Source organism: Hippocampus zosterae, chromosome 8 (assembly GCF_025434085.1).
Source record: "Hippocampus zosterae strain Florida chromosome 8, ASM2543408v3, whole genome shotgun sequence".
Lineage (NCBI taxonomy): Eukaryota > Metazoa > Chordata > Actinopteri > Syngnathiformes > Syngnathidae > Hippocampus > Hippocampus zosterae.
Genome location: NC_067458.1, coordinates 20,066,336 through 20,093,338, shown reverse-complemented (window position 1 = coordinate 20,093,338; position 27,003 = coordinate 20,066,336). Strand labels below are relative to the sequence as shown.

At 42.0% G+C, this 27,003-nt stretch overlaps 1 protein-coding gene and 1 long non-coding RNA gene across 4 annotated transcripts in view; one reads left to right on the top strand and one right to left on the bottom strand.

Moving 5' to 3' along the window:
- Positions 1 to 27,003, top strand: part of bloc1s2 (biogenesis of lysosomal organelles complex-1, subunit 2) — a 78,440-nt gene that overhangs the window by 45,608 nt on the left and 5,829 nt on the right. Inside the window, exons 5-7 of one of the 3 annotated variants that reach the window (XM_052073195.1) lie at positions 11,417 to 11,511; positions 19,712 to 19,861; positions 20,913 to 22,879. In XM_052073195.1, coding sequence (XP_051929155.1) covers positions 11,417 to 11,511; positions 19,712 to 19,861; positions 20,913 to 20,930 — 263 coding nt within the window. In that variant the 3' untranslated portion in view covers positions 20,931 to 22,879. Of the gene's footprint in view, positions 1 to 11,416; positions 11,512 to 19,711; positions 20,030 to 20,912; positions 22,880 to 27,003 lie in introns of those variants that run through there. The other 2 variants (XM_052073194.1, XM_052073193.1) reach the window with 2 other exon arrangements.
- Positions 14,985 to 20,645, bottom strand: LOC127605588 (uncharacterized). Its single transcript, XR_007963618.1, has 3 exons — positions 20,590 to 20,645; positions 19,809 to 20,342; positions 14,985 to 15,073 (listed from the first exon to the last, which is right to left on the bottom strand). It is a non-coding gene; the product is annotated as an uncharacterized LOC127605588 (long non-coding RNA).

The window sequence follows — 27,003 nt, the reverse complement described above, 5'->3', positions numbered from 1 at the left end:
CTTTAAACGTTACCAGAGAATAATGCGGCCAGATCGGACGTTCCTTGTGTCATGATTCCTGTTTATTATTATGTTATGAAAATACCACAGTTTTCATTCAGGTCATGTCATATTATTTTGTTGTATTTATCCGGCCATATTGTCTGAAATTCAACCGGTCCGTGGGGCAGAAAAGGTTGGGGATAGACTACCGCTGGTATAGACTACCGGTAGATGAAATCAAATTTCCCCATGAAACTCAACAAAGCCATTTTGCTTCGTCGTGCGTGACGTCAAGATTTTGGCATATGAGTATCTCAGCTTGAGTTTTGTCCTATCTCCTTGTGAGTGTTTGCTTTTTTTAAAAAATGTTTTTTTTGCATCCCTTTGTTTGTCACAACAGTCAGTTGTCTCTCTTTTCTTCTTTATGGCTGTTCCACAGACTTTTCAGTGCTTTTCTTCTCCTTCTGGTTTGTGTTTCATACTGTTGTTGGCGTGTTAATAATGTTCTGCCGATACAATAACGTTTTGAATGGAACATTGTGTTCGAACAGAAAGTCCCTTCCCAGCCTCCCTTGCCTGTTTGCTCTGTGAAGGCATCAGCTTGTCATTTCTGACATGACCATATATTTATACAAGGACGCGAGCGAGAAAGCGATGCCAATTTTGCTATCCGCCCACTGATACTTAACAGTGGGGCTCCTTTGCATAATCAGCACCCTGGATTTCTCATGACATGTTCAGCGAGTATATCCAGAGGCACTTTCAAACAACTACACTGTCTGAAACCCTAGCATGCACAAAAACAATGATCTTGAAATGCTATCCCTTCAAAGCAACACACTGTAGTCTATGAAGTACTACCTGCATCAGTGAAAATACTTTTATCTTTCTGAGTGCCCCCCCGCCCATCCGATTTGCCATCGGCCAGGCAAAATATGGCAAGGGAAGGGTTAAATTGTAACAAAAATATTGGATACTGCGAGTCATTGTCATTGTGGGAGTCCTAAAATGTCCTGAAAGAAGTTAACACACTTGGACAGAAAAATCGTCGATGATGTTGTTTGATGTCTCAAAGACCGAACTAGGTCATTCCTTCTTTCCTCTGCCTCTAATAATAAACGTCCAGTCCACAATAAAGCGTGTCATGTGGAGAGAGAGGGAGTGAATCCTCAGGGAACAAGAAATAAGGATCACATTTAGCCCCCGAGGCCGAGTGAGTTGGTAATCTATCATCTTGGCAAAGGTTCAAGGCTAAATGAAATTTAAAGGCAGCGCGGGGGTCTTCATTAAGTCAGCACTTTGCCTGCAGCCTGCAGTCATGCCAGGTGCAAGATGGGAGAGTGACATGTGTCCTGTCTTTCTATTAAGTACTTAAAGAAATAACTGTAAAATAAATTAGCCTTACAATTGGCGGATGTCACGTAACGGAACCTCCAAGGTTGAGGTGCGATTGGAAATAACCAAGCCGTTGTATCTTGGTGTCAAGAACTACAGTATATTGTAGGTGTCCATGTTGAGGTGCTTCATTGAGTCAGGCCATAGCACTGTCTAATTAAAAAGTAGCACTTTGCTGCCATCCTGTGGCTCTGTAGGAAAATAAGAACTCACTAACTGTCAGATTTTCACAATTCATGGCAGGGCTTGCATCCTGTCATTATTTTAAACAAATAAACTGTCTAATTCTGGCAATTATAAAAACTTTATTGACAGTCCAGATTTAATGGCTCTATTAAAATCCACACATTCTAATAATACCCAAAGTGAGTCACTCAACACGCAGACTGGCTAACAGGCTAGCCAGTTAACAGCCAGCCAATTCGTACACTCCGGCACCCACGTCATTCACCGTTTAAAGCCATCCAAAGTCAAAAGTCACAGTCGCAAATGTAGAAGGATGAGGTTGGTGACCCCATCTCACTTCATAGTGAGGTGGAGGAAGTGACGAAGGGCTCACAATGTCAGATCTGGGATGACAAAAGATGTATTTGATATCGTTTCACACTTGATGGTACACAACCATTTTCTACAACTCTAATGTCAACGATTGTCCTCTCCGCCCCCAAAAAAACAACAACAAAAACTTTTGACTGAAACTGTGTGCACATTCCACAACTCAGTACTAAGCAGAGGTGATTCTTCCCAAACGACGACTTTATTAGTCTTCTGATCACATTGGAAAGAATCCCGCTCTCATTCTCCCATGAATTGAGAAACCGGTGTGAAAATGTTTACATGGTCGAGGCTCATTCATTTTATTACGTGTGTGCACTGAGCGCACCCTTTTTTTTTCATGGGCTGCAGCAATATCCATTTTTTTTTTTAATTTGTCCAGTACAGTATTTGGACGTGCATGACCTTCATCACACAAATATCACGCCAGGTCAACTCAGATTTATGGAAAGAGGTAATACAAACTATGACATAAGTATTTTGTGTTTCCATGGCGCTTTTCTGGCTTGCAAATAATCTTCAGTGTGACCGATTGATCTTTTCCCACCTCCTGATCTTTATTATTTCTTAAATGTTGAATATCGTTTCCAAGTTGGATCAAATGAGGTGAACACGTTGAATTTCGAATGGAGAATGGTGTGAATCTGTTATGGAGAATGCGTCATTGGGAGCGAAGTGGGATTTTTTGGCTGAAAGATGTTGGAAGATTGTGGGAAAACTGAATTTTTGGCATGACGTAAATTTTGGGAAAATTTTGGAGTATGAATGGTGAGAATTGCTCAGAAAAAAAAGCGGAAGTAGAAGCACGTAAAAAAAAAAACGTCAGTTCTGTCCTGGGTTGCTCCCTTGACACTCTGGAGGAGGTGGGCAACAGAAGGATGCTAACTAAGCTAAAAGCTATGATGGCCAGTCCCTCCCACCCCCTCCAGCCCGCGCTGACAGCACTTGGTAGCTCCTTCAGCCAGAGACTGTTACACCCGCGCTGCAAGAAGGAGAGCTACCGACGCTCGTTCCTACCGACTGCTGTCAGGCTGATGAATAAAAAATAACAATCATATTAATAATAATAATTAAATGATGTGAAGGAAAATTGTAAATAGTACTGCGATTTATCCATTTGTGTTCATATTGTATTTAATTGAAAGATGTTTGTTGTTTTTTTTCCTCTGTCTCCTTTCTTCTTTCTACATACATTCTTGCTGCTGGAGGCTGTAAATTTCCCCAGTGTGGGACGAATAAAGGATATCTTATCTTATCTTAAAATGAAGAGAATAAAATATAAGAAATTTAAATGGTGGAGAATATTTTGTATTTGAATATATATGAAAATATATATTTTCAATATATATATATGTATATTGCGCGTCGTCCCGCACGCGGTCTGTCCTTTCGTCTGTCCCTTTTCAACACGTACCTACTTCACCGCGCCGCTGCGCGCCGCCACTGCGCCGCTCAGGCAGTGGCTCACTACGATCGCGCGGGCATCTTAGCGAAAAAATGTTGTCTACCCACAAGCATTGCAATAAAATTGTTAGTTATTTAGTAGAGCTAAACATCTCTTTATTTTCGCGATAAGCAATGAAGATGAACAAAAAGTTGAACCAAGTAACAACACTTTTGTGGGCCGAAGGCCCACCTTACCAGCCTTCAGCAGGAATTCGCTGATGAGCCGCCCGGAGGGCGGCGAACCACCACCTTACCAGCCTTCCGCAGGAACTAGCTGATGAGCCACCCAGAGGGCGGCGAACCAGCTAGTATAATATATAGAAAAAATATATATTTGAATTCAACCAGCATTCACACAATTAGCACGTATTGTTCCGCTAAAAATTTTTTTGGCTCCTCTCTGGATGTTTGGAACCAATACAAGGCATTAAAGATCCCTTGGAAGCGATTTCAAATTTCCGTATCCTTGGAAGAAAAACACAATTATATTCAATTAAAACAAACATTTACTTCATCGTAAAAATCAGGTTTGGGCATTATTACTGGTGTAAATCACTATTTTCGCTGGAATTGGCTAATTTTTCTTGGATTAGTCACAGAGCGACGTTTTAGCAGCCATCGGTCTTGCGAGCCAAGCGGCTGGCATGTTTTTGGTGCGAGACGCCGACGAGATTGTTTGAAAACCAACACGCCATCACATCAACACAGCTGGAAATGATTGTGCTGATATTTAGTTGGTCTTCCTTAAGATGGCTTTGTACTTGCATTATACATGCGTTTGTACAGTAATTTCTTTACGGTTAGGGAAAAAAAGTTTTTGGCCTTATTTGATGAAATGAAAGTAGAATTTGATGTATCACTGAAGCTAAATTGACAAAAGTGCGCAGAAAACAGATACAACATTCACACGAAGTAGCGCGGATCAAGAGGGTAAACAAAACGAGCGAACTGACTTCATTAGTGCCTTCAAAAACCCACAAATGATTCTATCTGACGTTTTTTGTTTTATACCAAAAGTAAAACGTGAGATTATGACAAAAGGTTTTCAACTGTAACTCATCTTGAGCCTAAAATAAAATTTGATTACGCTCTCCCCGTCCATTTGTGTAGATGTGACATTAGGTAAGTATAACTTTGGAAATGGAACGGTTTAATTGCATTTTGAGTTCACTTCGATCCGACACACTATTTTGGTTTGTGAACTGAGTCATAAAACAGATGAAATCCAATCAGTGACATTCCACTGGAATGCCTTGATTTGACTTGACATAAACTTGAAACTTGAAAGGTAAAACTTGAAATTTACGTATGGTTCGCACATGTGACTTCCTCAAAACCTCTAGGATTGGCCCACACTCCCATTAAACCAACAGGAAGTGGCATAGCTCGCTACTTTTATCCATGCACACACAAAACAAACAAACCAAAAAAAAAAAATCCATGGACTGACACATCCCTGCTACGTTGCTGCTGTGGGAAAAGGGATGTTGGGTTGTGTACATATGTGTGTGTGTGTGTGTGTGTGTGTGTGTTAGAGAGAGGGAGGACTTAAGTCATTTTCCGCCCCGATAGGCACCACAGTGGGAACTTCCTGCGGGCAGCACACTCACACAGCAGCCCGCTAAAGTTATGCGGCCGCTACAGCAAGCAGCACGTTTATATGATTGTCATCGCCAAGGTGTCATTGCGCACAGTACTCCAAAAAGTCTTTCCTTTCTGTTATATTTGTTTCATTAATATACCAAACATGGGCCAATCACACTAAGTGTTAAACTGTGAGAAAAATAATTTCAACATATTTTATTTGACGTTTTCTTCATTATTCAAACGCAAGCCTCCGCTAACGTTGATAGCAATTAGCATGTATGCTAAGAGTGGAGCCCGTTTTTTTTTCCCGCTTGTCCTTCTTGCCAGATGACGTCACTAGTTAACAGTTAACCCCTAGTTACATTCATAGGGGTCCAAACTTTTTTTTTTCAGGGGTGTGGGGGGGTTTGTTTGTTTTTTAACTGACAGGGGAAGGGGCTGTGGTGGTCTTTTTTTAAAATTATTATTATTGTGGTTGGTTAAGTAAGCAACACAAGCTGTTCTCCATGTGGGGTAAACGTACAACGTCAACCGATGATGATGATGATAATGATGATGACCACCTTCCATGGGGGTTCTTGCTGGTGTTCCCAGTCGTGTTTGAGTTCAGGTCTCGTGGTCCACGTCGTCATGTTGACAGCGCGCATGAATGTTCGTGCTGAATTTAAACATCTTGAGGACCTTAGATGGCACAAATTCATACAGTCATCAACAGGGACAGCGGTTACTACAGAGGACGTCATATCATGTCGTCGTGTTACAGGGTGCATAAAAAAAAAACTTCAGTCGTCTGTTACTTTCCACCTCTGTTTCTTGAATAAACAACATTCTCACCTCGTATGATTTCATGCAGGCTTCTCACTTCCTCCCTTCCCGCAGCTCTCCGGGGGGAAGATGGAGCTTTATAAATTCAAAAAAAAAAAAGAAAAAAAGAAAAAAGTTTCGGTCACCTGGTCTAAGAAGTATTTGTGTGTATGTGTGTGCGTAGTTGGATCAAAGTCTCTCACATTCTTTCCACAAATCTCTGGTGCACGTCCACGCAGGCAAACACATGTGTGTGTGTGTGTGTGTGTGTGTTGAATGCGTTTGCTGCGACATGGTAAAGCCATCATTTCATTGGGATCTGAAAAGGTACTCAATCTTTTTATCCCCAGACGCAAACCCAACGTCCAATTCAGGTGATAAATTCTTGAGGCTAAACAAAGCCATCGTAACGGCTCGGATACCAATATCGCTATTGACACATCCTTACCCAAAATTGACTTTTGTTTTTGCAAAATGTCAAATTTTTGGGGGGCTATAATGACATTTTCAAAATTATTATCATTTATTTTGAGACTTTTACAACTTTGCTTGACAATATGACTTTTTCTCATAAGATTTTTTTTGTTCTTATACATTATGCTCAATTTTATTTTATTGCTCAATTTCAATGTTATCGAAAATATAATTTTTCATAAAATGTTTCATAATTTTATGTATTTAAAAAAATTTTTTTTTTACAACTTTACAACATTCTGGCAACCGCTTCAGGGTGTCCCGCGCCTACTACCCGAAGATGGCTAGGATAGGCTCCAGCACACCCCCAACCCGACCCCACCCCCACCCCCGTGACGCTTTGTGGATAAAGCGAATCTGAAAATGGACGGATGAATGTAATATAGGTTTTTAAAAAAAAATTCCACAGCAACATTACCCAATTGCACATTTTCTCACGTTAATCAAACTTTATTCGTAGTATTGGCACATACAGTACAAAAGTGCACATATGCACATGTATGCGCACAAACACACAAATGTAGATTAAGGTGCGATTTGGCAGTTCATTAGCAGGCACCACTTTTGCAGACGACTGACTGCGTTTCTATCTGCGTGAGTGTGTGCGTATGCATAAACATAGTCAAGAGGGCCATAGCTGCAGCGGTAGTGACGGAAAAGCCCTTACTCAGCAGTTATTTTCTCAAACACCAGTCCCACTCTCTCATCCTGACCCTCGCTTATGAGTGATGTTCAGGAAGCAGCTTAGGCGTGGGCCAACGTGTGTGTGTGTGTACGTGAATGTGTGTGTGTGTGTGCGTGTGTGTGAGTGTGTGTGTGTGTGTGTCTGTGCTCAGAGACAGGGAGGGAAGGTTTTGTCAGTTTGGCTAATAGGAAAGGATAACAAGCCTTTGATGCAGCCTGTGTTTTTGTTGTTTTTTTTCTCACCAGCGTTGCATAATGAGCCGCTGCTATGTAAATGTAAAATGAAAAGGAAATATCAGAGGCGCCTGGGAAAAGAGGTTTCCTCTTCATATTACTCGCTAAAAGCTCCAATTTGTGCGTGCTCATTAAGCCATTGTGGGGGTAACACAGTTGGAGCTTTGTAACGCTGCAATAAAAGCTCAGTTAAATTTTAAATGAAGTTTCTAAATGTTTCTGGAGGTTTGCCAGCGTTCGTTTGTTGGGAGCCTGTTGGATGCTGAGCTGATTTTTATTCAATAAAAAAATATTTAAATATTTATGTTTTTTAGGGTCGTTTTTTAAATTTAAATTTTATTTATTTATTTTGCAAAAAACACTATTGGAGGTTTATTCCCATTTTTTCAATAACTATTTGAATTTTTAAAAAAATTGTAGCAATAATTTAAAATTGCGTCAATGACATACCGATTTTTTTTGTGCTATTGCTTGGTCAGTAATGTATCCCTTGGGATCAACAGGAAGTTAATGTCATATTTAAATTTTATGCAAAATTGACTCTCCCTCCATCCAACAATCCATTCATAATTTGAGATGCAATGAAGAGATTAAACTCGGGAATTGAGGTCAACTGTATCACGTTATCGTTTTTTTGGGGGGGGTTGTTTTGTTTTGGGTTTTTTTGCTAGTCATTAAATTTTCTGTATTTTTTAGTCTAATACTACATTTTTTTTTTCCCTCGCGATATCCTGAAATTGTTTAATTTCTCTTCACATACTTGTATAAAGCTCGGAAATGTGTGCACTCATGAAGCCAGTGTGGACGGTGACACAGTAGGAGCTTTATGAGCTGTGACAAAAGCTGCGTTCAATGAAAAAAAAAAAAAAAAAAAACTAGTCGCTAAGGGTCTCTGAAGGTGTGCCAGCCTGGTGCTCTCCACCGCTTTTTTGGCAGCACGTTGGATGCTGAGCTGCTCCGTTTAATACCCAAAAGCTCAGTTCACTTCCTTTCTGTCCCTTAACAAAACACACAAGAGGAGTTGACAGACATAAGATTAAGGACGGCGTTTTTGTTTACGTCAGCGGCCTTTGCTCTTTGACACCCGGCCGTTCGAATGGGCGTGTTGAGGCCAGAGGTGAAATCTCATGAGGTCGCATGGCCTACCGTGGTGGGAGTTGAACTTCCTGTTCAGACGTGAGTTTGTCTGCCTAGAAAGGAGAAAGGTTCAAAGGCGAGGGAGGCCTCAGTCAGTCTGGCGAAAAGTCAATAAATTTGGTGAGATTTGACAAATTCGGGTAAGACGTCATTAAGTCTGGCAGAAAATCTGGTGAAACCGGGAAATCTTGTGAGACTTTGTTTCGTCTCACCGAAAATCTTTTGAGACCAATAAATCAGGTAAAACTTTTCTAAATCTGGCAGGAAATCCACTGCAGATTTCGATTTTATGAGACTTTAGTTAATCTTGCAAGATTTCAGTAAATATGGCGTGAGATTTTGTGAGATTTCAGTAAACCTCGCAAAATCTTGTGCCTTCAAAAAAAAATTTGGTCAGACGGCAGTAATTTTTTTTTGACATGACTTCATAAAATTTCGTGAGATTTTATGAAATCTTTGTGAGACTTCTCTACATCTGGCAGTAAATCCAACAAGACTACCAAAAATCTGGTGAAACTGCAGAAAGTCATCACAAAATCTGTCTGTAAATTTTGTGAGCGTTCACTAATTCTTTTAGTAAATCGGGTGACTTTCACGAAATCTGGTCCTATATCTTTTAGGTCCAGTGACTCTTTTGACTTCAGTAAATCTGATGGGGCTTCACAAAATCTTGAGTCTTATCCGATTTTGCAAATTTTTACTAAATCTTCCTAATTCTGTGGGATTGTCGTCTTTCCCGAGACTTCACCAAATTTTATGGGACTACAGTCATTCTTGTTCAGTAAATTTGGCAAGACGAGCAAATCTTGAAAGACAATTTTGCGAGTTTCCCGGCTCGGCCGACTTCCGAAAATCTCGCAAAATTGTCTTTAAATTTTGGCAAACTTTGATAAATATTAGCAACTTCAGTAAATCTGAAAAGCTTTCTCTAATTTTGTAAGATTTCAATCTTGGAAGACTTTAGCAAACCTGGCAAGACTTCAGTAAATATGTACTCTAGCGGGACAACATTTTTTTTTGTCATCTCATGAGATTTCAATCTAGACAGACTTCTGTAAATCTGGCAAAGCTTCAGTAAATCTTACCAGATGTCAGTAAATTGCACGAGAATTCCGTAAATATTACTTGAATAAATCCTATGAGACTTTAGTCACTCTCCCAAGACTGTAGATGGATACATAATCTGTTCTACGCCAATGATTTTTCAGTGTGCCCCTCCACACACACACACACACACACACGCGCGCACACACACACATTTTTAGCATACTGGGGAATTCAGCTGTTGCAGATATTCTCAGCCTCCCAAGTTCTCCACTCCACGAACACCCACACTGGTAGAAGTGGGTCACCATGACTACCTCGCCCATGAGGTCAGCCTGTTTATAATTAGGTCAGTCGGACACTTCCTTCTCTGTTTTGAATGTGAGGCCCAATAAATAAAAAAAAAACAACCCAAATATTCTAAAAGGAATTTTGCTGTAGCAGCACACGGGCAGATCCAAGCCGGGGCCTCCAAATGCCAAGTGGCAGGCGTGCTATTTCATCCCGAGGTGGATCGATCCCGACATGGGCGCAGCCTTCTCTGCTTACACTTGCAATCACGCTCGCTATGCTTTGATCGGCCACAGCAGCTGCTAGAAATCATGAGGAGGATGTCCCACCCCGGATTCCTCCCCGCCCTTGGCACCGGCCAGGTAGATCCAGCAACTTTTGCGTGCGCGAGTCATAAGAAGTAAATAAATATGGAATGATATAAAATGAAACAATTGGGTTAGCTATAATGCAGAGGGCGAAAGCTTTGGACATGACCTTCGACTAAACTCTGTTTAACTTTGCTAAACAATCCTTCCTTTTATTTCATGACTCTCGATTTAGCTGCTGGATACACGGAAAATATTTTGTTGCAAGAATCCAGACCGTTTTTTTCCCCTGGACGGTCCAAATGCCCTCGATGCACCTGCTCAGCCCTCAGCTTATCTATATCCATGTTAAGTCAATTATAAGCATTTGTCGCGTATTACTGTGGATAATTTTCCAGTAAAATCACATTTCCATCTGTGAAGTGAAACCTGAAATACGGCCCTCGCTCCCTCCAGCTTGTGGATCACTTTTAATACCGACATCGCTTACATCGCTTTGTCTTTGTTGCGCAACCGGTTAAGCTCTTACGTGCGTTTATTTATGAGCCTACTTGTCATCTCGCGTTCACAAGAATCGCCGGATCCAATCTCATCTACGTGTCTGAGAGCGGAAAGAACACTCTGGATGAGGTCGGATACCGTGGCGGTAAAAGTACTCGCACGCTTTACTTAAATAGGAGAGAAAAAGAATGACTTGTAAAAATAGAAGAACTGATTTAACTTCTCTACTTTAATTATGTAAACCAATACAGTACAACAAAAACACCAGGAAACCCCCCTACCCCTCACACACACACACACATTTGTGACAGGTTTTAAGGCTAAAGAGGAGACTCTAACATATTGTACTTTTTGAAAACATAACGTAATAACATAATTCGTCAGAATGCGAAAAAATGTAACCGTTTATGTGATCGTGATAATTCAACAGGCGTACTGCTGTTTATTCGACGGCGTGTGCCTCGGCCACCAGGGAGCAGTATAATACAAACAGACATGTTTCACAGAAATTTGACGATGAAGCGGAGAAGAAAACGATCTGAACTAAACTGCAATAATGGAGTCGTCAAAGAAAATAAATCCCTGAGAGTGTTTTTGTCTGCGTGGATTGCTAGCACCGTTATTTGTGGTTTTAAGGCTAATCATGACTGCAGGATTGATGCTAGTTTCATTAGCCAGTCTATGCCGTTTTACATGCTATTTTAGCTTTAAGCTAGCAGACGTTCATAAGACAAGGTTGATGCACTTTGGCGAAATACACAACGGGGTCTTTGATTTATATTTAGTTTGAAGGTAAGTGACAATAATTTGAATCAATACCTTAGTTTCTTTTTTTTTGTTGAAAGAATTATTCACAATTTTACAAACTGTTGCTTGTTGAAAGAATTATTCACAATTTTACAAACTGTTGCTTGTTGTGAAGGTCGCTGCCGCCATATTCAGCACTCAGAATGAGGTATTTTGCTATTTTGCAGGTTGTTGGCTGGATATTAGAAGCCTCACACTCCCTCCCAGCCACTTGCCTCAAATGAGTGTGAAGCGGACCCCAGTGGGTAACTTGAGGAACAAGGTAATTTTTCCTTGATAACTTTACATCACAGCTGAAGTGATGAGACCCTCCTCTGGCGTATTGGGGGGCAAGTGGGGAGATGGGGGGGCGCGTCGACACGAATTCCAGTAAATGTTGTGAAACGGCCTGGCCGTGATTTGCCAGACGTCATTCCAGTGAGATGGTGCGCGCTTTAGTGTGTCAGAGCATCCAGGCTCACGCATTCCACCAAGATGGCGTCAACACTCGCTCCTGTCGTCTGGCCTTTTCCGAGCTGAGAGGTAAACAATCTTTTCAAGGAAACATAACCAGACAATTTTCCTCCTTAGGTTTATCCAAAAGTCACTTTTATATGTCAGGAGCTGGAAGACTTTCAAGTGGGCGAGCTGACCCCCAACCCCCACACTCCCGGCCCCTCTCCCTCCAGCTTCCAGTTATCTTCATGCTAAGCCGAGTCCAGATCCAAGGCCTAAAAACAAATGGGCCATGATGAATATTTTCTGGTTCCAGCAGCGTGAAAGTGTAGCCTCCTCCTGAACTGAGCAGTTAAGTAGTTCTCTGATAAATCAACCGCTGCTCAGAGATTTACAGTGAAAAAGACACTTAGTGCTGTCACGATCAGGGGCTAAATAATCTTTAGGCCATACAAATCAAACCAAATTTGGCGCAAGTGTTTATCTGGCTAAAAATTTATGTCGAGTAGGGATGGCAGACTTCTTTCTCCAAAATTGGCTTGGTATCACCTCCTGGAGTCTTTGGAAAATTCAGCCCTAGAATACTTTTCATCCATCCATCCATTTTCTGATCCGCTTTATCCTCACAAGGAGTACCTGGAGAAAACCCACGGAGGCACTGGGAGAACATGCAAACTCCACACAGGAAGGCCAGTGCCAGAAACGAACCGCGGCACCGCTGCACTGTGAGGTCGACGCGCTAACCACTCGTCCACCGGGCCGCCCAGAAAACGTTTCATTTTTGTCTAAAATGAATTGAATCACAAGTCCTAACAGGAATTCCGCCATTTTGTATACACATGGCCATTTTCACAATATGTAGACTACCACTCATACATTTTTTTTTTGATTGATTCCAAATTTGAGCAGCAAATCCTTGATAGTCGCTAGATGCCAAAAGATTTCTGTTTTGGTCATTGCATGTGGGCCGAGGTTGATGACTCACCATAAAACACGTCACTTTTGAAAAATTCAGCCTCTGCTGCCAGTTTGACTTTGCAACATAAAATTTGGTCGACATTTCCGTCATGAGTCGATGCACCAAAATGAGTCGGCGAATGCGTCCTTGTCTCTGACGTTTGAAAAAAATGCCTTTACGCGCTTGAACACATTCTGTCTTCATTGTAGTGCATGACGTCAGCTAATGAGCTACACACGCAGCCTGTGCCCGCTAACGTGACAGCTTGAAGACCGCCTTGGCTGAGCAATGTAGGGCGGGTCCACCTTGGAAGCACTTTAGCTCACGCAGAGATGAGTTAATTCGTAATTCATGGTATTTTTTTGTAGATTAGGTAAAGCACATCAGGAATAGCGCCGCTCCCACGCCGCATGATTTACACCGCGCAAATATTTTCTGCAGCTCAGCTCATCTAACCCTTGCAGTCCCTTCCAAAAACAAGTTCAGTCGGGGATGAAAGACAGGCTCCGTGCCATTGCGCATGCCCGGACCGCTTCGTTCTGCGGAGATCGCCGGCATCTGTTACGCATCGAGGCATCATTCCAACGCGTTTCTCTGGGCGACGTGACCGTTGCGACACATTCTTGCTTGACCGTGACGTACCACTGTGTGCGTCTCTTCACCTCATCCGTCCGTCATCACCCTCCTTATAATCCGTCGGCCATTTTTCACTGCTGACATCATAGAGGCAAAGTGCTACATACTATAGCTAGCCCCCGCTCAGATTTTTAATTCAACAAATGAACCGAAATGTTGATTTGATGAATTACGGCATTTTCCCCCTGAAATTGCCTTCGTTAAAAACTATTTTCTTTACCGGTTACCGTCACCTGGGATTGAATGTGTGGAATCTGAAAAGACATTTAAAATATGTCTTTGGGGGTGAACGAGTTTTAATTGTATTAATGAATCAAACTGTGGATTAAAGCCATTGGATCTTAATCCTTTCATGCACCCTCTAACCCAGGGTTGTCTAACTCATTTTAGTTGCGGCCCAATTTGACAGTGAAGCCACAAAAATTCTTACATTAGTACCTCTACTTACAAACGTTTCTTCATACGAAATTTCCTAGTCACGTAACACCTCAACAGGAAAATATTTACTCTTGTTCCGAAAGAAATTTCAAGATACGAAAGGAAAAAATACAGTAAGGGCTGCTACTCGCAGCTCCGAGTTTCCTGAACCCAACATACTTCTATCTGCTCTACCATTGGCTATTCCCGAGCATCATCCTAGCATTCCATTGGCTAAGAGGGACCTCTTCCGTTTGTGTCTGTTTGTGTCGATAGAGATTTATGTCTATGCAGCGTCCTCGTCATTCGCCCCTCGGGCCCTTTTCGAGTTCTGTCTATAACTTGTCTGTGACGTGCTTTTGTCAAAATACCCCAAGGATCAAGAATTACAGTACATTTTCAACAATGAACCTGTTCAGAGAGCCACCACTTACCCTGTTGCGTGAAAGTCAATCAAATACATTTTGGTACAAAATAACACAATTTGGTAAAAGGGAAGCACAGCGAAAACTTTTCGGATGGACCGTTTGTGCCGTTTAAGACAATTTTATATCCGCGCAGTAGCATTTTGGGGAAGACCCTCTTGTGGTCCAGCATGGTTTGGGTGTGTTTGCTCGGGGTAGAGCACGCCCTGTCATCGAGATGGTGAGCCAGCAGGTCCAACATAAGTGCTCTCGAATCCCGAAAAAATGTTATTCTGAATAAAATTCCCACAGATGCGCTCCAAAATCCACGTGTAAAGAATTACCCCAATGATCCAGTGCTTATTGTTATGTTTTGACCTCAACATGTCAAAATGTGTCTTAGAGACTTTTTTTTTTTTATGTGTTGGGTGAGCCATGAGAAACAAGTCTTACGTAAGTGTGTGTCGTTAGCCTCTGTGTTTTCAAAGCAACAATGCGGTCAACGAGGCCCCTCTTGGGACCGGATTGCAACTGTCGTGATTTTCAACGATGTGTGATATGCAACTGAAAAAAAAAAACAAAGCGTAAAACTAATGAATTACACATTGTGCATTGAACCGAATAACCAGATCATTTCAAGTCTGCTAGCTTGATGCTAACACACAATGCAAAACGTCATAGACCGATTAATAAAAGAAAAACGAGCAACAACGTTGCAGTCTTAATAACACTTGGATATTCTGACACAATGCTGACAATATAAGCATAATTAATTAAATGCACATATTCTTTATCTTCTGTGAAAAAAAGAAACTCTTACTGTGTTTACTCGGGATTTGTGACCGTCCTCTTCTGTATTCATTCGAGGAAACTGTAGGTCAGGCACCCTATCCTGGATGTGCATATCTGAGCAGCCGAGAGGTCTTTTCTCCTCTGGCCATCTTTTCGAACAACAACAGAGTGAGTCATGTGTTCTGTAGAACAAACAAAACCGAAAAAAAAGTAGAAGAGTGTCAAGCCGAGTGAGTCAGTGGCCAATAATGTATACATCTTGTCCTCTTTAGTGATGACATTTTGCTGTAAAGTGTGTGTCTCCCTGTGTGGTTTCTTGCTCCCACGAAAGACTTCCCAGAATGTTTTGAAGTGACGCGGTCTGCGAAATCACACTGGTGCTTGATTTTTATTTTTTTCATTCTTTCATACCCGACAGCTGATTGCACTTAAACGTCGTTCAACCCGCAAAAGAACAAAGCAGGAAGGCTGCACTGGAACTCGTCGTTTTTACAAAGCCACCGCGCACAAAGTTCCCCAGTTTGACCATTGTCGCTGGTGTCGTTATTTTAGTCATGTACGAAAAATCTTTGCACGTAGGTTGAGCTAAGTTGCGGTAAGCGAAAGCCAAAGATGTTACTCAGCCATTTCTGACACGGTTCGTCATTTAGGGAAACACGTTGAACTTATTGAAACGTGGGAATCAAAAATATTATCGTGACGGACTTCCACCTCGCTCTGTGTTTTGGTGAGTGAAATGTTTTGGCCACATTGTCGAAACAGGATTGTGACTTAGTGAAGTCAATTTAATTTAATTTCATTTGACTGCAGTAAATGTAAATATTTGCTCATTAGTAGGCCACTATAAAAAAAATAAAAAACTTGTCTTCTAAAGCACTTAAATGTGTTCAGAGAAGTGCAATTTAATCGGGGTAACATTACTACTACTACTTCTACGAAAAGCTAAACAATTATTTATTTTATTTTCAGTCTACTTAAATCAATTAAAAAGTATGATTCAAGGATATTAACACAATATTTAATTAGGCCTTTTTCAACAAATGCGCTATGTAGTCGGTGAATTTTACTTCTTTTTTTTTTAACCTTATTTGCTTTTATTTTTTAAAGTGCTTTGTAAAGTTGATAAGAATGAAGAGTAATTAGTCATGGCAAAAACCGACATGGATTTTTTTAATTTGAAGATGTTTCATGTTCAAAAGTGCCGTTCAAAAAAATCCTCTTTGAACTTATTCGAGTGTGATTCAATTTGAACCGATTTTGTGGTGATTTATTTTTATGAAAAATGGTATTTAGAATACGATGATGATTATAATAGGCAGGACGGTGGACGCCTGGTTGGCGAGGGTTCGATTCCGGGTTCTGGCTTTTCTGTGTGGAGTTTTCACGTTCTCCACGTGCCTGCGTGGCTTTTCTCCGGGTACTCTGATTTCCTCCCGCATTCCAAAAACATGCACGGCAGATTGATCGGACACTCCAAATTTTCCATAAGTGTGATTGTGAGCGCGTATGGTTGTTTGTCTTTGTGTGCCCTGCCATTGGCTGACGACCAGCCGGCTTGGATCAGCTCCAGCACACCAGCGACCCTCGTGAGAATAAACGGTTCAGATCACGGATGGATTATTTTGCTAGCCAGATTCGCCGGCAAGTGTGGTTGAGATAGCGCTGAACAAGAAGCAGTACTGATTTTATCACCCTTGCCATCTTGTTTGACTTAAACGAAATCCTCCCCCCAAAGCATGATTGACAGCTCCTTCTAGCAGAGCGGTTGGAAATAGATACGACATGGAGACAACCTGTGCGTCTTTATGGTGATAAAATGTGGGCCAGCTTGACAAATTCATGACATGGCTTTACAGGGAAAAGTCTGGCACGGGCAAAAGTTTACAGTCGAGTTCTTGTCTACAAAGCGATCCATCACCACGTTTCAAAGCAATCGCTCGACATTAATCCAGGCAAGCTGCGCCGAAGCAGGAGGTTTTTGTCAAACTGCTCATCCTCACCAATGAAGTGCCGGTAACCTTAATAAGCGGCCACCTCGCCCGGCGCGTGTGCACCTGAGGGATTACGACTACATCGTCACCTCTGTTTATTTCATCTCATCTTCCAGCCCCGTCTCGTCTCTCACAGGACTTGATCTTTGACTCTTGGAGGTGAGAGGGGTGGACAGCCCCCCACACCTCCGACCCCACAGAAAAGTTCCCAGGCATGATTAACCGCATATTAGTGGTCGCCACAGCGGTACCTTGAGTTGTGAGCGCCCCAACTTGCTAAATTTTCAAATTACGACTGATCCCTCGGTCGGTTTTAGTTTTGCTTTCTGTTGCAAAACCAAAATATGAGCTACTTGGGAACATGAAGGGTAAGAAACAAATACAGCGGACCTCCAGAGTAGTTGCAGGTCCGTAATTGACGGCCATTATAAATGCATTGAAAATATATAAATACGTACACTGTACAAGCTAGTGTGTTATTTAAAAAAATACACAGACATATACCCCTTTCAGCTTTTGTTATGGAGGGATTGCGATGAAGCTAGACTTCAACAACTAACCGGGAATGTGAAGGAAAAAAAAAGAAAACCCCTTTAAGACATTAAAAGCATGCATTGTATTTTCACTTGCGGATGCAGCACTTCAGCCACCAGTGAATTATCCTTCGCTTGTTGAAAGGTGGCTAGCAGCTTCTAAAACCCATGAAAATAGCTTCTCATGTTATCAGGTTACAAGGTGCCTGAAAGGGTTAAAAGCGTTGAATGCTTTTTAATTTTTTTTTAATGTTTATTTTTACTCGCATAGAAGTCTCTGTGTGTTTATGGAGTTCCCACTGTACATTTCACAATAGCCACATTGCAACATCGGATTAGATGTCATATGTATTGTGGTCTGTAGTGAATACATCGGCTGGAATGTTTGTGGAGTTCTGTGGTTGGAGCTCGGGGGGTGGTTTGGTGTGCATGTGTGTGTTTTTTGGGGGGGGGGGCGGTGGAGAGGGGGAGTTAGTTGGACATGCACATTATCTCCATCACAGTGGCAGTAGTAAGTAAAGATGAACATGGACTCCCCCCTTCTCGCCAAGCCCCCGATGGGCCCGCACCCCCAAAGGTGACCACCGACCATTATGGGGACAGTTTCCCCGTCTTTTGGCTGACCCAGATTGCTGTCGCCAGGATTTTGCAGCATGCTCAGTGAAAGATGACTGACGCTTAGCACCTCACTTCCATGAGGAGTGAGGGTGTCTTGGGTATTTTTTGCCATTCTGCTTAAGTCCTGCGGGTGTCACTAATGTACGCATAAAGACTGTCGAAACAGATCGAGAAAAAGATTTTGTGTGTAACATTTTTTCTTTTTTAAATTTTTGTGAGTATCAGTGATAAAAACCAAAGAGCCAGAAATGGAACCTATTGGGCCAAATATGGTGAAAGTTGCAATAAAAGAAGCCGAAAATACATACGGGAAAGACATTGCTGCCTCTTTTAGCGTTCAGCTGGATTCCAAACCAAACTCTTTGGCAAAGGTTTTTAGTGGAAGTTGCAGTCCGTGGGTTGTCAGCGAGCACTTGAATCGTCCTGATGCAGGATTTACTACCACACTACCCGTTAATGTGCTCATCAATCTCTCTTCAGGCCATTGTAAACATTTACAACACACATTTGACTTACCTCAAAGTACCCAATGGGAATACAGTCGATGCATTCCAGATAGTCACTCATGGCGTTGTGGTACATTGGCCTGAGGTCTGTGGAGGCAGTGTGGGTTCGGTTTCCCCCCCAGCGACGGTGTGAATGCGTGTCTGTCTTTATATGTGCACATGCCACAGGATAAGCAGGACAGAAAATGGGTGGACAGCTGGATGGTTGCATTCCAGATAAGAAAAAAAGTACTCACATTTTTCACTAAAAGACCCCGTAAAGTGAATTCATTGATTTACGAAGCATGCTTGCTAGACGAAGTAGCATCCATTTTTCCAGGTCATAGTGGTGATATTTGACTGACGTTTGATGGGGCCGTGGTCTCGGTTCCTCAGACGACAAACCCACAGTGAACCTCATGTACTGGTATATATTTTTTTTAAATTAGAATTTTGAATCATTCAAATTTGGCAGGGTTGGGAACAGTACCTCGGTGGTGTGTCAAATTTAGAAGGATCTATTTTCGCTTTTCAGAGACCTTTTTGGAGAAGTACAGACAAATTGCATGTGTTTAAAAAAAAGACGAATATGTAGCAAATAAAAAAATAAATCCTCAAATAAAAATAAAATGAAATATGTACCAAAAAAACCCTGTCAGTTATATGCAAATGTACAATGCATGTATGATAACTTTGTTAACAACAAGTGTTGGCCCCAGGCTTTCATGATGTCAAAAGAATAGTTTAGCTAGCAAAACTGACTAAAAACAAACATCCTAATATATTTACTATTTTTATGTTGATTGAGTAACGTTTTATATATATATATAATTTTTTTTAAGATAGCACAACACACGGCGCATTTTCCACAAATCATTCTTGTATTGGATGAAAACAAACAATTGTCTTAAATAAGGCAGTGGATTTTTACAATCTTACTCCCCCCCCAGAAAAAGTCTCATAAAAAATGGTTATGTTTTTATATTACATTTAAAGCCATTATTGTTGTCGTCTTAATTATACACGCTAAATACACTCACCCACGCACACACATTGAAGCGCATATAAAAATGCTTGTTTCAAGCGCTCCCCCCCTTTGTCATGCATTGCGTCTTCTGAATTCAAGAAGAGGGGAAACATCTACTCAAAAGCACGGGCAAAGTATTTATTCACTGCTTTGCTTCCCACCACAGGAAAATCTGGAAAAACCTGAGCAGACACGAGAAGGAAGCCGTCAGCCGTCAGGAGGAGGAAGGAGGAAGGGCGGAGGAAGAGGAAGCTGCCAGTTACCCGGCCATCAAACGGCGTTGCAGTGCCAGGAAGCGCCGTCCCCGATAGCCTCCGTAGGTCGTCTCATCACCGCTCGGGCTCAAAATAATCACCTTATGAGTCTATTGTTTCTGGCATTGCTCGTTCCTGCCTCCCCTCCTCCTCAGGCTCGCATACTTTCACCTCATTTTGGGGGGGTGAGGCAGGAAGTGCGTAGACTCTTCGCTTTCACCGTGATTTAGGTCGGGTGGAGTCTTCCCCTCGTGACCGTTGTTGCGGTCTGAATGACTTGTCAAAAACAAAGCAATCTTTCATTTGTTTGCGCAATTCAAAGATATTGCTGAACCAAAGAAAACAAGTCATCCATGAAAAGTTTACGAAAAAGCGCTGCTTGGATGTTTACGATGAAAGTAAACAGAACAAAGAATTCCACACTCGAAAAGTAGAACACACATAGCTTTGCCTTAGGAAAGGCCGCCGTGTTTAATGCTAGCAAACAATGTAAAACACTAAAGACGGGCTAGCGACAACCATCGGAGTCCGCCATTAGCTTACCTAAGCTAATGGTGGCAAACTAATGGCGGAACTAAAGAAAACAAGGCATCCATCCATTCAAGGTTTATGAAAAAGTACCGCTTGGGTGTTTACGATCAAAGTAAACAGAACAGAGAATTACACACTCAAAAAGCAGAAAACACAAAGTGTTGTCTTTGGAAAAGTTGCTGTGTTTGATGCTAGCAAACGACGCAAAATGCCAAAGACAGGCTAGCCAGCAAGTATCGGAGTCCACCATTTAGTTTACCAAAGCTAATGTTGGCATACTAATGGCGGAACCAAAGAAAACATGGCATCCATTCAAGTTTGATAAAAAAAAGTGCCGCTTGAGTATTTACGATAAAAGTAAACGGAACAAAGAATTACACTTTCTCAAAGAAGAACACACATAGCTTTGCCTAAGGAAAGGCCGCCGTGTATAATGCTAGCAAACAATGCAAAACACCATAGATGGGCTAGTGACAACTCCCGGTATCACGTTATTATCAGCCTTAAAGATGTAAACAGAAAACATAACAATACTCACCAGAACATATTCTTTGTCCTCTCTGAAAATAACTGTTACTGCAGCTTGCTGTGGAGTTGTGACCCTCTGGTCAATGTGCAAAATCTCTTCGCTGTAAAGCATCCCTGGGCCCAAAATTTAAGAAACCCTGCTCTACATGACCGTTACGTTCCTTTTAAAGCGGTCCTTGTGTCTTTCATCACCAAATAGCCGCAACTAAACGCAGTCTTATGCCATCTGCCGTTTTTGTTTCCACTGTTGTTGTGTTTCATGCGACGCACATGCACACACAACGCCACCCCCCTCACCCCACGTTCAAACATTCTCCAGAGCTTTGGGCCTGTCAACGATTTGTGTGATGTGGTGTTCAGCAGGACGAACGTGCTCTCCGGGGCTCGTGGCTTTGGTTCAAAGTGTGCGGGCTTTCCCCGGGCGCTAATTTTCTGGGATTTTTGTTTTGTTTGTGTCGCACAGTCGTTTGCCTAGCGATGAATCAATTTTTAAAGTGACAGCAGCACAGTCTATCAAACGGGATCATAGCGCACGACGGAGTGAGCGCGTCTTATCCCAGTCCGCCGCGTCTTCTTCTGTAGACTTGATGCCGTCAAAATTGCAGTGGGGGAAAAAAAAAACCTTTTGCCAAAAATGCATCCCAAGTGCTTTCAATTACCTCAGTGCAGGGATGTTCCGAAATGGAATATTTATAGAGCTCATAAAATGAGGAGAGCAGATAAAAATATGTCCTTGGGCTTGTCGTAAACGTCAGATGGTTGTCATTGCTGTTTTGATGACTAATCCATGCCAATTTTTTTTTTAACCAGGTCTGACATAAGGTGGAAGATTCCAAATATCCATACGTCTTTCGCATTGGTCATTTGCCGCTTTTGTTACCATTCGTCCATGAGCCGAGAAACCCGCTGACATTTTTTATTATTATTGTTTTTTAAGCACAGCATCCATAAAAACACCAGAGCTCGCAGATGTCAAATTTTGGCGTGTTTCTTTGTGGTCAGGCACATTGTCAGCCATCCATTTTCTGAACCGGTCTTTTTCAAATTTTAGAATCAAAGCAAGTCATCGTCATTGAGTTTTTCATGATTACGCCAATATTTTATTTATTTATTTATTTATTTTAGAATATTACCCTGAAGTTACCAAAGGTAGCAGATGCCAAGTATCAGAATCAGCTCTTTTTATTTTAATTATTTATCAATTAATTTATTTATTTAAGGAGTCAAGGTAAGTTATCGAATCCCACGGACATTTTACCATTGTTGTTGTTGTTGTTGTTGTTTTTTTTTTTAATGTAGCGACCTGAGGCCAACTTTGTTCTCGGTCTTTCTTGTCATTGTTATTATTTGACGATTATAAATTATGTATGTATAAACATTTGAACCTATGGAAAAAAAATATATACCTGCGTGCACTTTTAAAGCAGTAGCTTCAGCAATAATCAAGGACGGCTCTACGGGTAAATGGTGAAATGTGTTTTGGGGTTAGATAATAGAGTATCCATTAAAAAAAAGACAAATGCAAATTAATTTAAAAGGACATTTTAAAAAATGAAAGAACTAATTTTGTTTTTGCAAGGATGCCGGCTACTCGTGCGAATTCTTCCATGTGTTAATCAACATGACCTTGGTAGCGTGTGTTTCATTCATTTCCTGGTTGAGTCAGGAGCACATTCATTCGTTCCCCAGTGAGCCAGGCGTTCCAGCCAATGTTGGCCGTGTTCAAAGAGCGCACCGCAATCATACTCATTCTCATTACTGAAATTGTTCAAACATGTGCTTTTCATCTCCCACAACAAAGGAAATGCCGAGTTAGAGACGGGAAAAAGTGAACGTGACTTCCCCTTTCTACTTTCCCGTTTCTTTCTCACAACTAACGTTGATTGTCAAAGTGACGAGCGTCACTGCTCAATAAACCATTTGCATTTTTGGTCCCGTATGAATCACCGTCATGTTCGTACGTCATTGTCTTCAATTATGAAATTCCGACTTGAACCCTTTCATGCACCCTGCAACCTAATAAAACCCTGCCACTGCTACAAGCCCTACTTTGCCACCAAAACTTCGGCTTGGAACCCTAAATTTAAAAACCTAATCCTGTTTTGAAACCAGATGTAAAACCTTAATCCTTCTTCAAACCCTAACTGAAACCACACGCTGCCTTGATACCTTAACTTGGAGCTCCAAACTAGAACCCCAACACTGCTTGAAATCTTGCTTTGAATCCCGAACCTTGTCTTGAAACCCTAATTAAAAATTTCTTGAAACCGACCTACCGGTGTTCGAGTGGTCAGTGCGTCGACCTCACAGTGAGGAGGTACCGGGTTTGATCCCGGCTCCGGCCTTCCTGTGGGGAGTTTGTATGTTCTCCCCGTGCCTGCGTGGGTTTTCTCCGGGTACTCCGGTTTCCTCCCACATTCCAAAACCATGCATTGTAGCCTGATTGAACACTCTAAAATTTGTCCCTCGGTGTGAGTGTGAGCGCGGATGGTTGTTCGTCTCTGTGTGCCCTGCGATTAGCTGGCAACAGGTTCAGGGTGTCCCCCGCCTTCTTCCCAAAGACGGCTGGAATACGCTCCAACACCCCCATGACCCTAGTGAGGATAAAGCAGTTTGGAAAATGGATGGATGGATGGATATCTTGAAACCTTAATTAGAAATCCACATCCTGTCTTAAATCCATGTTTTAAGATTCCCTCATTGCGTGGGTTTTCTCCGGGTGCTCCGGTTTCCTCCCACATTCCAAAAATATGCATGGCAGGCTGATTGAACACTCTAAAATTTGTCCCCAGGTGTGAGTGTGAGTGCACACGGTTGTTCGTCTCCGTGTGCCCTGTGTTTGGCTGGCAACCGGTTCAGGGTGGCCCCCGCCTACTGCCCGAAGACGGCTGGGATCGGCTCCAGCAACCCCCGCGACTCTGGCGAGGATTAAGCGGTTCGGAAAATGGATGGATTGATGGAAGATTCCCTGATTGAAACCCTAACTAAAGTATTGGCACTGCCTTCCGCGCTATTATCTCAGCTTTTCCATTTCTCAGTTTTTTTCCAGGAAGTTCACCGCGGCCAATTCCCCCCGTGCCCAATTCCGCCCCCCCCCCACCCTACCTAATAATGATGAGCGACTGGAATGTTCCATCAAACAGGCGTGAAACGGTAGCACGGGCCGAGGTGTGGGGCCTGAACTTTGACACGTCTGGCGTCACACCTTCTAATTAAAAAGGATAGCCTGACAACATCATTGGATTTGGTGGATTGGTGACATTTCAGGAGGTTGCCCACCCGCCCTCGTTATTCACATTCCCGACAGGGCGTCAATTTCAACCTGACCTTCAAGGGGTGTTTTGACATTCATTTGATGGGAGTTGTCATCATAATGTTGGAAAGCTTCTCGGCAGGATGCACACCGCATTCGGGAGCTTATCTGCTTTTACATCTTGACTTAGTTGCAAACCCAAATTTGAAATTGTGACCCAGGCTTAAAACCCTTATCTTGACTTGAAAACCCTAACCCTGTCTTTTGAAACTCTTTGAAATCTCAATCTTGCTTGAAACCCTTATTTAAAAACCCTAACCTGTCTTAAAAACCTAATTTTTCTTGAGACCCCAATTTGAAACCAAATCTTGAAACCCTAACCCTGTTGGAAACCATAATTAAAAACCCTAACACTAGTATAACCCTGACCGTGAAACCCCAAATTGAATCTCTGTCTTGAAACTATCATTTGAAGAAACTAACCTTGAATGCAATGCTGAATTAAAACCCTAACATGCCTTGAAACCCTACTTGGAAAACCTAGCGCTACTTTGAAACACTAACATTGCTTGAAACCCTAATTTGAAATGCTTATCCTTTTCTTGAAACCCTAATTTAAAATTCAAACCCCAATCTAATTCCCTACTTTGAAGCACCAATCCTACTCGAAACCTTAATTTGAAAGCCTAAACCTGGTTTAAAAACACATTTTGAAACTTTACCTCAGGCTTCAAACCCGACTTAGAAACGCTGTCTTTCGTCTTAGTTTGAACCCTAGCCCAGGTTTGAAACTGAATTAAACCCGAACCTACCCCAATACTAATCCTCGTTTAAAACCCTAATCCAGACTTGAACCTCTCACACCATTTTCAAACACTAATCCTGCTTTCGTACCCGCATCCAGCCCTGTTTTGAAACCCCAATTGCAGGTTCAAACCCAAATCTGAAATTATAACCCTTGTTTTAAACCCCACTTCAGACTTTTTCAACACTAAAACTGTCTCAAAACCCTAAATAGGAATCTCAAGCCATCCTAGGCACCCTACTTTTGAAACCCTAGAGGCTTGTTCTCATCGGTCCAAAAATTTCAGACACGTTCTCATTCATATCGCAGATGCAAGTGCGTCCAAACTTTGGCCTGTTTTGTATTTCCGACATGTATGGGGAGCGCAAAAGACAACCGAGCCTCATCCATCATCGCCTCCCACCCCAAACTTGAAGGCTATCTAAGGACCTTTGACCTCTGTACTCTCACATCTTTCTTTATCTCGACGGCAAAATGAAACCTCATCCCCCCCCTGACCAACAAACACTGCACTACATTTTTTTTCTTCCCTTGGACAGATAAATCCTCCGGACGAACCTCAGGGGAGTTGTTTTCTTTCTTCCCTGATATTGATTCTGATTTATGTTTGCGCAAACAAGAAAAGACACTGGAGGTTGTTACGTCACCACGATGGTGGGGAGAGTCCAAAAGAAACACTCAGATCAAAATGGTCCTGAGAGGGATTTTCGCGTGAGGATCTTGCCGTCCCAGAAACACAACTGGGGAATGGTGCGCACACAAGACAGCCCAAAGACCATAAATCAGCTCATACTGGGAACGGTCGTAATCGAGATGGGTTCACGTTGATTAACCTTCACCGAAATCCAACGCACAAAGCAAACATACATGGGGAGAGAAGATAACGGACGGCCGACATGTCTTCCTCATTTTCATAAATTTCAGTCAACAGAATCGGGCGATGCAGGACAAAAATGGCCCCCAGTCGAGAAGGATGAAAATCTTAAATCTGATTGAATCCTTAAATTGAAACCCTAACCCAGACATGATACCTCGAATTGAAATCCTACTCTGGAATCCCTACCCTCTTTCGAAACCCGACTTTGAAAAGCTATTCCTAGTTGAAAGCCTGAACGCTTATGTAACATTGCGCTGCGAGCAGCCGAGCAAGCCTTGACTTTGTGATGACCACAATAAAAGATGTGATATTCTTTTTTGTTCATCCCCCGTTGCACAACATGAAATCGCACTCATCCCCAGATTTGATGAAAACAATCAACATCTGGTCTTTGAAACAACCCCGAGGTCGCGTTTCTTTGAGGAAGCCTCAGAAGTCATCAATCGTCAGCGTGGTGAAAAGCGCAGGTGGAAATCCAAGATTGAGGGGGCAGTAAGGCGTTAAGCAGATGGCGTCAAGGGTGTGAGATGTCACCAGAATATGACAGCTGCTTTTGCTTGGAACCCAAATTTCTTTCTTGAAAAAACAACTTTCAAACGGCAGCCGTAAATGGAATGACTAGCCCTGTCATTTTTTAAAAACCCTCATTTGAAAACGTAACCCTGGCTTGAAACCCTACCTTCACACTCAAACCAGTTTTTAAACCCCAATTTGAAAAGCTGAACCCTGGCTTGAAACTTTACTTTGAAATACTAACCGCGTTTGAACCAAAATTGTATCCTTAGCTTGAACCCCCAACCTGGGGTTGAAATCCGAATTTAAAAGACCAGCCCTGTTTTAAATCCCTAATTTCAAACTGCAACCACTTTTTTAAACCCTTTGCTTGAAACAAGGGTTTCAAATCCTGAAACACTATTTTGAAGCCTTATATTAAAACCGGAATTGGAAACCCAAGGCTTAATACTTTCATTTCAACCCCTAACAGTTGCTTCAAACTCGATCCATTATTTACAACCCAACTTTGAAACCTTGACTCAAACTCAAAAATTCTAATTTGAAACCCTAACCCTTGTTTTTGACCCAAACCTAGCCTTTAAACCCTCATTCAAACCCAACACTTGTCTTGACACTCTAGTTTGAAACGCTAACTCTGGCTTGAAACCCCACTTCGAAACCCTTATTGGAACCCTTACTTTAAACCCCAACAACT